Raw genomic sequence first — 12,900 nt, 5'->3', positions numbered from 1 at the left:
GCACGAAGGCACAGAAACGAGGCTCCTTGCGCTGCTTGGCTTTAAGCTGCTCTAAGGCAAACGACTGGCGGCTGCAGAAGCGGGAGGAGATTTTCTGGAACCAGGAGCCCTCGGCACCATCGAACTATAGCGAGATTCAGGCCAGAGGGTGTCTCAGGTGGGACATGGAAGCCCAGACAGAAGGACAGAACTGGGGGCCCAGGCCCTTGGCTTCCAGGTCCCTGGCTGTAGGGGGGGGCGGGGAGGGGGTGCGGGTGGAGCTGGGCTGGGCGCTCTCACCCGGGCCAGCAGCACATCTCCAATCTCCTCAATGAGGTAGCCGCTCTCCTGCCTCCGCTTCATCAGGCGATCAAGGAACAGAGCTGTGGGGGGACAGTCAGGATAGGGGGTGCTGTCAGGACCCCCAAGATTGTATATAGAGCCTGGTGGGAGCTGGCGGGGGTGGGGCTGCAGGTGTGTCTGCCTGACCCCTGGAGCCAGTGGGCTATCCCCCTGGAATTTGAGCTCCGGGGGTTGGGGCGGAGTTGATCCCAGTGCTAGACTTGGGGGTCCAGGAGAGCGGGCTAGACCCCCAAGTCTAGGCGCCAAGGCCTCAGAGGAGGAGCCCGGTGGTGGGGTGGGCAGGAGGGCGGTGGCCCTGCACTCACAATGCACCTCGATGAGCTCGTCCAGGCTGGGGAAGATGTTCTGTAGCTCCTCCAGGGGGAAGAAGCCCCCGTCGGCCATGGGCTGGTAAAAGAGGTCGTGCAGCACCCGCAGCATACGCACGTGGGCCGCCTCCGTCACCAGCAGCTCTGTGGGCAGCAGGAAGGAAGTGTGGTTGGGAGGGTGCCGGCTATGGGGGCAGTCTCAGAGGCAGGCTGGGGGGATGAGGAGAAAGGGACGGGATGGGGACAACCCTCTCTGGGTTGAAGTCATCTGCCCCTGAGATCGCCACTGAGGAGGCGCCGGCCCGCTGCCTCTCCTTTCTGGCAGTGGCAGCCAGCCAGGGCGACCGACGTGCCCCAATCTGCCTGGCACCACAGGCTTCCCAGGACATGGGGTGCTAGTGCCCAAACGGGGAAAGTCCCGGGCAAATCAGAACGGCTCGGTCGCCCCATGGCCAGCACGCTGGCAGCTGTGCTCCGTGCCCAACCGTCCAGCAAGGGAATCAGCCTCGGTCTCAGGGACCACGACTCCCTCTGCACTCAGGGTGCAGCCCAGATGCAGGGCCCACGGTGCGTGCTGAGCGCCAGGCCCCGCAGCCCCTCGCTGTGTGTCTGTGCCTCTTTTTCTGGTGAGAACCTGCTATGCTTCGGATGTGGCAGCCACTAGCCCCATGCCGCTCTTCAAGTATTAAATAAAATGAAACACAAACTTCAGTCCTCAGGTGTACTCGCCAGAGTTCAAGTGCTCAACAGCCATTGCGTGGCTGCTGGCTGGCAGTGGCAGCCAAAATAAAATGAAACACAAACTTCAGTCCTCAGGTGTACTTGCCAGAGTTCAAGTGCTCAACAGCCACTGCGTGGCTGCTGGTGACCCTGGTGACGGTGCTGCACAGGCACCGATCGGCATTTCCATCATTCCAGAAAGTTCTGAGAGCACTGCTTATGTTTCGAGCATGTACTTAGGAGGATCTGTGACCTAAAAAGCATTTGCCTACGGCTTTAAAAATCCCGAATGAGGACCTTCTCCAAGTAAACTTCCAAACGAGCTTACAAAGCATCTCTTTTTGCCAAATGCCCTTTATACACACAATTCAAAACCACAGAAAAGAACAAGACAAAAATGAGACTCCCTCACTCTGCCCAGAACCAGCACGACCGATACCTTCCCCGTCTCCCCATGGACCCCCAGCGGCCGAGACCGTGTACCAGCAGCAGCTGCACTCGCTGCTCTCACTCTGCCCCACGTGTGCTAGACACTCCACGCGAACGTCTCATCCCGACAGCCCTTGAGACAGGAGCTATCAGTGCCCACGTCTCACCAACAGGGAAGCAAAGGCTACGCCAGAAATGCAACTGTACACACATCTCCTGCTCCCAGCACAGCACCGTCTGCACTACTACCGTCTTCAGAAACGTCTCCCTGCCGGCAGCACCCCTGCCACAGAGCGGCCCTTCTACAGTTTACGTGAGAAACGGCCCGGCCTCCCGCGCTGCCTGCTGAGACCACAGCAGATGGACAGCTCCCTGCACCGTCTCCTCTGCGGAGGGGGACGCGTCCGCGGGCACACGGCTGGAGAGGGCACTCACCGCTAATGACCTCCTGCCGCTTCACCTGGCCCTTGGGCAGGCTGTGCAGGGTGCCGGGGGGTACGAGCTCCCGCCAGCCGGGGGGTTCTTCTGGTTCCAGCTCCAGTCCTGACCGTCCCGGCTCCCCCTCATCTCCGGGCTCAGGGCTGTGGGACAGAGGCCTGGTCAAGGCTCGGCTTAGGGTGGCCCAGAGAGGAGACGTGACTCCTAGTGTCCACCCCGCCCCACCTCCCCCCACTTGTCTTCAGCATCTGTGCCTCCAGGTGGCCCATGCTGCAGAGCAGCCCAGATTTCTAGAAAGAACCGTCCTACCCTCTCCTGGAACCACTGCAGGCCTTCAGTGACCTCAGCATCGATACCCAGTTCTCTGTGACTCTGTCACTGACCCTCCCCCTTGCCCCCCATCCTCCCAGACTCTCCAGGCTGACTCAGTGGTTGGGGCGGGGTGTTGGAGTGACGTACGTGGCTCGTCGGGCAGGGCCAAGCACGGCCGTGGCAGAGCTGGGGTCCATGTCCACGTCGCTCCGGGAGCGGCCCCCACCCCGGCCCTTAGCCCCGAGGCTGCCCCGGGAAGGCCGGCGGCGGTCACTCACCCGCAGGCTCTCCGAGCGCCCCAGACGCCCCGATAGCCTGGACCCCGAGGCCAAGGATAGAGTCAGGCAGAGGCCAAGACAAGGACAGAGACGAAGAAAGACCAGGACAGGGACAGGGAGAGACCAGGACAGGGACAGACGGGGAGAGAACAGGACAGGGACAGGGAGAGACCAGGATGGGGACAGGGAGAGACCAGGACAGGGACAGACGGGGAGAGAACAGGACAGGGACAGGGAGAGACCAGGATGGGCACAGGGAGAGACCAGGACAGGGACAGATGGGGAGAGACCAGGACAGGGACAGGGAGAGACCAGGACGGGGACAGGGAGAGACAAGGACGGGGACCAGGACAGAGATCAAACATGCAACAGAAGAGAGGAGTCAGAAGGAGCAGTGGCATATAGGGGTGCTCAGTGGGGGTGGTCAGGAAGGATACGGAAACTTGGTGGGGAAGGGAGGGGAACCCAGTGTGGAACTCAGGACTGACCCCTCCCTTCCCTGAGGTGGGGGTGGGGGCAGAGCCAGGAGTTGGGGGTGGGAGAAGGGGGATTTTAATACTTAGCTCTTTGGCTGGGAGGGTGATGTCCCCACCCACCCCTCTTAGGGGTGAAGGGGAGTGGGTGGCCCATGGGGAGAGGGGAGGGGCTGGGAGAAATGGGGGAGGGGCTAGCCCTGCCCCATGACCCAAGGCCCAGGCACCCACCTCTTCCACTTTCTGGGGAGAGAGGGGCACAGGGTCAGAGGTGGACCCGAATGGAACCCAACTCACCTCCCCCATCCACCAAAGGGTCCCCAAAGCGGCTGCACAAGGACAGGCAGGGGGCAGAGCCTGCCCCCCCAACTGTGAGGGGGACAGGGCCCCCAGGCATGGAGCACAGAGGACTGGGGGGCTGAGGGAAGGGGCACCAGAAAGCAGGAGCAAGGCCGCAGGGCTGAGGCTTAAACGAGCAGAGGGAGGGATGAAAGTGAAGGGGTGAGGGGAGAGGGGCCAGTTAAGGGGTGAAGGGCATGGGAAGGAGGAGGAAAAGAGTGGGAGGAGCAGAGGCAAATGAAAGGAAAGAGGAAGGAGGAAGGAGAAATAATTATAAAAAAGAAGAGGGAAAAAAGGAAAAAGGAATGAAAGATGACGAAAGGGGGAAGAAGGAAAGAGGGAAGATAGAAAGGGAGAGCAGGGCAGAGTGAAGGTGGCTTGGGGACAGCAGGTGCAAATGGCAGCAAGACCCCCACGCCCATCCGCCCAGGCCCGATTCCTGCGCTCAGCACCCCAGCCTGGGTACCTCTCTGTATCAGGACCCTCCTCGGTGCTCTCCAGGGGCGCTGGGGGCTCCAGGCTGGCGGGGCCCTGCGGGGGCGGGTCCCCCAGCTCCGGGGAGGCCTCACCTGTGGCCGGGGGAGAGCAGAGCTGGCTGGGAGGCCCTTTGACAGAGACTCCGCTCTGGGGGTCTGTTTCTTCCGCCGTGGAATGAGGGGTGGAGACCATCCCCGACTGCCCCATCTAGTGCCTGGCAGACACCAAGTGGCTGCTCTGTACACTCATGGGGGACGGACAGACGGAAAGGCCTCTGAGAACACAGCTGGGGCCCACAGAACTGGTGGGGAGACTGGATGCTCTGCTCGAAGCCTCCATATCCATTTGTTCGCCTGACCCTCAGCACGGACTTTCGGGAAGAGGACACATACACCCCATTTAGAGATGAGGAGCTGAGGCTCAGAGAGGGGATGACTGCCAAGGTACAGCAAAGGCAAGCCTCAGAGCTGGGCTTTGAACCTGGGCCCGGCCAAGCAGCTGAGGTCCCAGGGCCTGAGCGCCACACAAGGATTGTGAGAAATGAAATTCATGGGGCTGGCGGCTCACCATCTAAGGGGGCTGATTGGCAATGTACTCAGAGAGGGTTCTGGGAAATGAACCCACGGGGGTGATGGGAAATGTAGTCCAAGGATGTAGGCAACATCACCAGGACAGAGGTCAGAGCCTGGGAGGAAAGCCGAGGAAGGAGGGTGGCTTTACGAACAGCACTGGTGACTGGGAGCAGAATGGGACATTTGGGGAGATCTGAGGGGGGTATTGCCATGGGGACCAGCAGACTCACCTGGTTCCCGGTCAGGACTGTCCCCGGACACAGGTTGCAGTGAAACTCCAGGGGAGTCCTGCCCAGGGACCCCAACATTCCGGTCCCGGGAGGGCACCCCCAGGCCTCCCTTCCGTTCTGTGAGGCCTGGCTTCTCAGCTGGGGAGACATTAAGGGAGAAGGGGGGAGATGAGATCCAGTAACTAATCCACAGCGGCCGGGGCATCGAGATGCTGTGCTCCAGCCGTTCCTCTCCACCCGGGAGGCCCCCCTCCTCCTGCAGACCCAGGAGCCCAGCCCCCGGCCCCCTCCGCCCTCAGACCCATCTTCCCCTCTTAGGTTCCCAAAATGGATGCTCTGGCTTCAGGAACATTACCATCAGCCTCCGTTTTGAGGTGTCGAAAATCTGGGGCTGAAAAGAGAGACGGGACCAATGGGACCTTAAGATAGGGGGAGGCGGTGTGTTGGGTGTGGTGGGGGAGGCAGTGTGTTGGGGGGAGGCGGTGTGTTGGGTGTGGTGGGAGGGGCTGAAAAGAGAGACGGGACCAATGGGACCTTAAGTTGGGGGGAGGCGGTGTGTTGGGTGTGGTGGGGGGAGGCAGTGTGTTGCGGGGAGGCGGAGTGGTGGGTGTGGTGGGAGAGGCGGTGTGGGGAAGTCAGGGGGGGCGGGCTGGGCACCTCACCCTGGGGCTCTCCCCGGTTCCATCGGGCAGCGTCCAGGAAGCTGCTCAGTCCTTTCTTGGTCTTGGTGGGCTCATCTGAGCGCCGGTTTTCCTTCACCTGCGAGAGGTGGGGGAGGGCAGAGGGGTGGTATTTCTGAGCCACTCACATAGAGGAGCTGGGCAGGGGCAGAGTCATGAGGCTCCCACGGGCTCTCTGGGGAGGAAAGGTCCAGGTTTGAGCGCTCAGGGAAGCACCTTTTTCCGGAAGAAATTCCTCCCCGTCTTCTTGTCCCCGCTCTTGGTCCGCACCCCGAGGTGGCGCATGTACAGGCTGATGGCGTTGACCACAGCGGCACTGTGGGGAGGGGACAGTAAGGACCTCACACGCTGACCTGCACACTGCGTCCCCACAGCCTGACCCTCCGAGTTCGCTTCCCACCCCAACCCCACACCACTTCCTGCTGCACATCTCAGGAAGGGGCGAGGGCTCCAGGGGACAGGACCAGAGTTGTGGCTGAACCCGGACCCCACGCCCCAGCCTCCTCCCTGGGGCCCAGGAGACTAAAACGCCTGTCTTGCTGTCCTCTGCCTCCATCACCTCTTTTCTTCATCGGTAGAGATGGTATGTCTGTGAAGAAGGAAAAGAGAGACAAGCTTGCTAAGCCTGGGGTCCCTGTCTACCCAGCACAAATGTCCAGTGGCTGTCCCTCTGAAGCTGGGGCAGGACAGTGGAGCGGCAGAGAGGGCGCTGCCGAAGCAACGGGGAAGGAGAGAGATGATCTCATCCGGGTGCAGCCAAGGACAGGAGTGACAAGGACAAGACCCAAGTGCCAGGCCTGAGTAGAGGCCTTGGACAGGCCTGGAAACTGGGAGACCCCACCGCTAGGAAGAGAAGATGAAAAACCAGATGAACTAAAATGCCAGGGCTGTAGGACCCAGAAGTCAAGGGAAGATGCTAAGAAATGAATGTGGAGCTGCAGAGGGAGCCCTGAAATGGATGGGGCAGCTGGCGAGGGGCTGGCCCACTCACTGCATCTCCTCCAAGTTGGCCAGCAGCCGCTCCGCCACCAGCCGCTCCCGGGCCTCGAAGCTGGCGCGATCCCGCCCCACCCAGGCCTCCAGCTGGGTCAGCTCCTGCTCCCAGGGTGTCATGCCCATGAGCCGCTTGGATCGGAAGTCCTCCAGCTGCCGGCTGATGGCTGCCTGCTGGCTCTGCACCACCTCCTGCACGAACTGCCGCTGGCTGTCCTCGGAGATGAGGTCAGGCCGCGTGCGGTCTGCAGGGATAGGGGTGAGGCTGGGGGCCAGTTTCCCGGGCCTTGGTTCCCCACCCACCCTCGGACTCCAGCAGTCATGCTTCCTTGGGCTGCTTCTTCAGGAGGAAGAAAGGAATCTCCACTGACCGAGAGCACGGTGTGTGGCCTCCCGCCCTGGGCCTCCCGCGAGGCCTGGCCCCTGCTAGACCCCCTCCCTCATCCTAAAGTCCCCTCTCTTCTCCTTACCAAGTTCAAAGGCGACAGCGGAAGGGACAGACACCCGCAGAACCTGCTCAGGAGAGAGGATGGAGTGAAGGGGAGGACTGGGCAGTGATGGAATGGCAGCCTAGGTGCCCTGAGGAATGGTGGTCTGAGGGAGGAGCGGCGGGAGGAGGGCCAGGCTGGCACAGGGGCTCCCTGCCCAGGCTGTCCTTCCCATTGCCCTCAGCAGGACGGGGGCGGGGAGGCAGAGGGGACCGGGCCCCTGAAGGTGTCTCACCGCGGTCTTCTCCAGGAAGCTGTGGTAGAAGTCGAGGAAGGCCTTCTTGGCCTCCTTAGGGCCCAGAGAGCCCAGCAGGTCCGCGTGCAGGCAGCAGAGCTGGGGAGACAGAGGTGACCTGTTCTCCCTCCCGGCCACCCGAACCGCAGCTCCGCTTGGAAAACCTCGGGGCTCACGTCCTCTCGAAGTGTGCTCCCTGATCTCCACAGCCCCACACCCAGGCCAGGCCTGCCTCTCTCAAAGCCCTCCCTGGGGCAACCATGAGCATCTGGTAATTTCTCTCCTGTGGAATGGTTCTCTGTGGCTCTGCCTGCCCGCTGCTGCCACTACCACCCGACACCTTCTAAACCCTTTATAAACACAAACCTGTTGGCTCATAGGGACGTCGTCCCAACTCACAGATGAGAAAGCTGAGCTCAAGTTTACTGACGCTCACACAGCCGGCAAGAGGCAAAGCTGGGGCTGGAACCCAGGCAGCCTACCTCCCTAGACTCCATTGCCTAGAGATGCTGTGAGCGACTTGAGGGTTAGGGGGGGCGGGGGCGGGGGTATAGGTGCTGATTCATCTGTGTCTCAGGCAAGCCCAGTGTACAGCAGGCCCTGCTGAGGGGGGCCCACTTATTCATTCATGAAGCACCTCCCTGGACCGCCCTGTGCTGGGAGATGCTGGCAATGCAGTGGGGACTCCGACCTGTCCTGACTCCTGGGGGGCTCTCGTCTCAGTGCACTAAGGACTCAGCCCATTGGGGATGGGACTCCGTAAACACTTTCAACAAATATATCACCCCCACCCCAACCCAAGGCAAAAACTCCATGAAAGGCCATTGGGAAGCAGCCCGGGACCACAACGATCCCTCCGCTGCTCCCCCAGCTGGCGAAGTGAGGGAACGGCATGAGGACAAGTCTCAAAATGCCGAGGCCTCTGGGTCACCTGAGCCAAGCCCTGGCCCTCAGGCCGCGGGTTCTACTCTGTGGAAGGACATGGCTGAGTCCCCAGCGCTCAGTTCTAGACACCCCAGGCTCAGGAGGCCGGAACCTCCATGCACCAGGCGAGGGTCTGCACTTTTCTGGAGAGAAGGCAACTTCCTAATCTCCTGCCGGTTTCTGAAGCCTCAGTGTCAGTCTACGTGCCCTTCTTTCTGCATCCCCTGGGCGCCCCTCCCTAGCACTTCTGCAGTCCCCTCGTCTTCCGGAGGGACCTGCTGGGCATTTCCAGTCCAGCCCAGTGCCCTGGGCTAACCCTGCTCTCAGCCCGTGCAGAGCTGCACTGGGGCTTCCTGGGAGGGGCTGCTGTCCACAGAGCTTCTTCCTTCCTACATCACCCGCGGGGTCCTCTGGACTCCCAGGTGTCTTGCACAGCATGGCTCTGCACCTGCAGCTCGCAGGTGTTTCCAACACAGGTTTCTGGATCGCCAATTATCTGCCTCGAGGGCTGCTTGTGGTGGTTGCTTGTTTCTGAATCAAGGCTGGTGCACCACCTGGATCTGAGGAGGCTGATGGATGCGCCAGCCCGCAATGACTGACTGGGTTCAATTTCTGGAGTCCACGGGGTAGTCCGCAGGGATGGGTGACACGGCCACAGGCACAGGAGGGGATGGGCATGGCTTCTCCCCGGCTCCGGGATTCTGTTGCTCTCTCATGGCCCTGCTGTGTGTGCTCTCCCAGCCTGCACTCCAAGCTCACTGAGATTCATACGGGCACCTGCAATCTTGTCTGGACCACACAGTGGTCCCTCGGGCTCCCTCATTCTAGATCTGCTTTCTGGATCTATTTTCTAGACCCTCCTGGCTCATCTTCACTGGCCTAACCCACTGACCACTCTGGCCTGGCCCAGCCCCACCCTGCCTGTGCCTACCCAGCCCCATCCTCACCAGGGGTCCTGGCTCGAACTGCAGGGCCACGTGCTGCAGGAGGGCCATCAGGTGGGCTGGACGCCGCTTCACCTGCTCCAGGCTCTGGAACTGGCTGTTTTGCTCCTCTGGGTTCTGAGGGTGGGAATGGGGGTGAGACTGTGGGGAGAAGGGGGGCCTTGGGCTTGACCCTGCCCCTTCCCTGGCACTTCCTGATGGATCCAAGCTGGGAGGAGGTGTCTATGCTGTAGAGGTGGCAGCAAGGCAGGTGAGAGATGAGGACATAAATTACAAGAGATGGGAAGGGGTTCTCTGCTGTAATTGGGGAGCAGCGATAAAAATCGGGGTTAGAGTAAAAAGGCTGGGATCAAGAATGGGATGGGGAGACGAGGAAGGAGGCACCACGAAGACGAGAGAGAAGGGCTTTGAGAGGCTGCAGCGGGACAGCATCTGAGGACAGAGAACTGGACCTGAGGTGGGAGGGGACACTGAGGATGGGATTTGAGGGGCGGGGGCCCCAGGGACAGAAGCTTTCCCTCTCCCAACTCCTCACCGCCTCCAGTTCGTTCTCAAAATCCTCGTCCTCGGCCCCAATGATGCTGACGGGCACCAGGCCAGGCCGGGGGGGCCCTGGGGCCTGTGGAAGAGGAGGGTTGGCTTCAGCCCACAGTGCTCCCCACTCACAGTCCCCCAACCTCCTCACCCCTTGGCTCTCTCCACTCACCGCCCCTCGGACCACGACGCTGTCTGCCTCCATGGGCTCTGCAGGGCTGGGGGAAGAGGAGGAGCCGTGGTTAGGCGATGGGAGGAGGTGGCACAGGAGGTTACTCACAGATTCCTGGCCCAGGTGTGAAGGTGAGTAAACAGCCTTTCCCCATCTGGGCCTCCACAGCTCAATGGGGCCTCTGTGTGGCGACAAAGAGCCCTTCAGAGGCCAGCCAGGGCGGGGAGCCCAAGGACAGGGAGACTTGTTGGGGGAGAAGCTGGAGTCCCAGGAGCCTGGGTCCATGAGAGCTGTGGCCGTGAGAGCCTGCAATTTTGGGGTCCCTAATGCAGGAGGGGGCTGGAGCTCAGACTCTGGGATCCGAGGGAGGAGGGGCTTGGGGCTGGGCCCAGGGGAGGCAGGGCTTGCAGGCCAGCAGAGTTGGGAAGGTTAAAGGGAGGTAGGAGGTATATAAATGGGGTGTGTGGGGGCTCTCTTCTGATCTGTGACAGGCTTGGGGCAGGATGTTGCCTCTGAACCCACCAGCCCCACTTCCTGTGACAGGAAGTCACAATGGCAAATCCCCCAACCCCCAACTCTCTCCGCATAAGAAAACAAACTCTGAACCCTTCTTCCTCAAGGACCAAGAGTACCCCAACCCAGGAGTTCTTTCCCTCGAGGATCTGACATATTTCTGGCTTTCAGTCCCAGAAAAACAAGGAACAGTCCTCAGACAGCTCATCCCCAAGGTGGGTCTGTCTCCCTTGCCTGTGTCCGTCTGTCTTGCTGGCTCTCCTTTCTCCAGACAGCACTCCCTGGCTATATCTCCCTTGAATCTACCTCATCTGTGCCTCTCTTCCTCATTCTCTCTCTCCCTTCCTTCAGACCTGTCTCATTTTCCCCACTGTCTCTGCCCCCTCTCCCTCCTCCCGACCCCATCCTGCATCTGTTGCTCCCTGCTTTTCCCTTCACTGTCCCTGCCTCTGTCTTCCCACATTGGGTTCTGTAGCCACTGTCCCTGCACTTCTGAGTCAGTGTCTCATATCTCATATCCCATGTCATCTCCCTTAGAGTCTCCACTTCTGTGTCTTCCCACCGATATCTTCTGTGTCCTTAATTAATCTGACTAATGTCACAAGAGCCCATGTCAGGCGGGAAGAGCTGTGGAAACAAGAGTGGGGTGGACCAGTGGGGGAGGGGGGGGAACTTCTCCCCACAGCCCAGAGCTATTTATAACCCTAGTTGCCTGACACCCACCCTTCCCCCTCTTCCATAGGCCGCCTCCCTAACCCTCAGTAAATGGCAGCTGTGATTTTGATTATGATCATTAAACAATGATGCTTCCTGGAGTGTCCAAACGCCATCCCATGGGGTTCCCCCGAGCAGCATCACTTTTATTCTTTTCCATAAAGGGTATGTGTCCAACACCCAAATTTGAGTAATTTAAGATTTGAGCGTTGTTAAATGTTCACATAAATAAAATTGCAAACCAAGGCAGAAAAATAATAGTAATTATTTATTATGAGAGCTAAACTTACACAGCACTTACAGGGTGCCGGGCACTGCTCCGAGGGCTTCTCACACAGAGCTCAACCCTCATAGCCACGAGCAGCCCATGCTATCGTGACTCCCACCAGAGAGGGAAAACCTTCACTGGCTGCCAGCTCAGACTTCTGGGCTGGAAAACATGACCATGAACATGGAGAGTCCATGCTCGTCCCGCTAAGGAGTGGACAGGTTCAACAGAAGCAGGGAGATTCCAGAAGAGCACAGGTTATCTGAGCGAATGCCAGGCAGGCCCCCGAGTCATGCACTTGGCAAGGATTATCTCCTTGAAATAATGACTAAGGCTTAATGTGCACTAAGTGCCATTAAGTGGCAGCACTACTGCTTTATAGGTATTAACCGACTTAATCCTCTCAGCGACCCCATGAGGTCATTATCATCACCCCCATTTCACAGAGGAGGAAACTTAGACACAGCTCATAAGGCACAGAACAGGACTCAGCCCCAGGCGGTCTGGCTTCAGAGTTTATGCAGTTAACTACCAGAAAGTGCTGCTTCGGAGCATGGGGAACCCCAACCTTAGGAAACTAAAATCTGAACCGAAGCCGAGACACACGAGAATGGTCTGGGAAAGTCAGGGATATGTGGGCACTGTGGCCTGGCAGGAATGCAGGCTGGACTCCGCTGTGCCACAGAGGGTTGGGGCTGAGGGAGGATGGGGGAGCGAGGTTGGCTGCTTAGGGGGCAGGGGGGATGAGGGGCTGCCACAAAGGCTGAAGCTGAAAAATGGATCTGTAGGCAACTGACAAGGCCTGAGGCCCAGCAGAGGGAGTGCTCTGTGCATGGAGCTGGCGGGGGTCAGGGCAGGTCTAGGGGTGGAGATCCTAGAGCAAAGCTGGCACACGCGGGGGCAGCATGGGCACCTGGGTTCTCTGCAGGGCTGTCTATAAGATATTGAATGGATGGTCCTGGTCTCTAAGAACCTCTGGGAGACTTGTAGAACCTAAAATATAGTGATTCCCTAAGGGGCCCTGATTCCATCTGACACATGGTGGGTCACACATGATCATGAAACCATGGAGAAAGCAGCCAGTCTATGGGATCTCTGGAGACTTAAAAGGGGACCAGAATTCTAGGGGCCTGTGGTGGATCTACAGGGCCCTGGAATCTAGGGGATGCTACTGACCCCCTAGTTGGGGACTCCACGTCTGTAAGGAGCCGGGTCTCCACAGGGGGCTAGCAGAAACCTGGGGTGTCTGTAGAACCTTGTATCTACATGGAACGTGGCGGGTCTACACGAGCCCCCAAAGCTATATGGGACGTGGCGGGTCTACATGGGCCCCAAATCCTACAGGGAACGTGGCGGGGTGCACTTCCAGGGATGCTGGGGCGGACGTGCGGAGTCACGGTCTAACGCCCGCGGGGGCCGCGTCCCTCACCTGCTCGGGGTCGGAGTAGCCACCGCTGCTGCCAGGACCGAAGCCTCCGCGCGCCGGCTCCCGGTCCCCCCCCCCCCCCCTCCAAGCC

The 12,900-nt window shown here is 59.9% G+C and overlaps 1 protein-coding gene across 1 annotated transcript in view; it reads right to left on the bottom strand.

Annotated features, from left to right (window-relative positions):
- The window catches only part of ARHGEF1 (Rho guanine nucleotide exchange factor (GEF) 1), a 16,886-nt gene extending 3,992 nt beyond the window's left edge, over positions 1–12,894 (bottom strand). The window contains exons 1-17 of the mRNA XM_014531448.1: positions 12,813–12,894; positions 9,889–9,934; positions 9,718–9,801; positions 9,186–9,299; positions 7,315–7,413; positions 7,062–7,104; positions 6,590–6,836; positions 6,158–6,187; positions 5,815–5,914; positions 5,581–5,677; positions 5,274–5,309; positions 4,919–5,056; positions 4,106–4,208; positions 2,235–2,380; positions 648–794; positions 280–362; positions 1–124 (exon numbers count right to left, since the gene is read on the bottom strand). Coding sequence (XP_014386934.1) covers positions 1–124; positions 280–362; positions 648–794; positions 2,235–2,380; positions 4,106–4,208; positions 4,919–5,056; positions 5,274–5,309; positions 5,581–5,677; positions 5,815–5,914; positions 6,158–6,187; positions 6,590–6,836; positions 7,062–7,104; positions 7,315–7,413; positions 9,186–9,299; positions 9,718–9,801; positions 9,889–9,921 — 1,624 coding nt within the window. The 5' untranslated portion in view covers positions 9,922–9,934; positions 12,813–12,894. The remainder of the gene's footprint in view (positions 125–279; positions 363–647; positions 795–2,234; positions 2,381–4,105; positions 4,209–4,918; positions 5,057–5,273; positions 5,310–5,580; positions 5,678–5,814; positions 5,915–6,157; positions 6,188–6,589; positions 6,837–7,061; positions 7,105–7,314; positions 7,414–9,185; positions 9,300–9,717; positions 9,802–9,888; positions 9,935–12,812) is intronic.
- Positions 12,895–12,900: the final 6 nt, after the last annotated feature.

This window comes from Myotis brandtii, unplaced genomic scaffold (genome assembly GCF_000412655.1).
Source record: "Myotis brandtii unplaced genomic scaffold, ASM41265v1 scaffold803, whole genome shotgun sequence".
Taxonomy (NCBI): Eukaryota; Metazoa; Chordata; class Mammalia; order Chiroptera; family Vespertilionidae; genus Myotis; species Myotis brandtii.
This window is presented reverse-complemented; position numbering and strand designations above follow the sequence as displayed.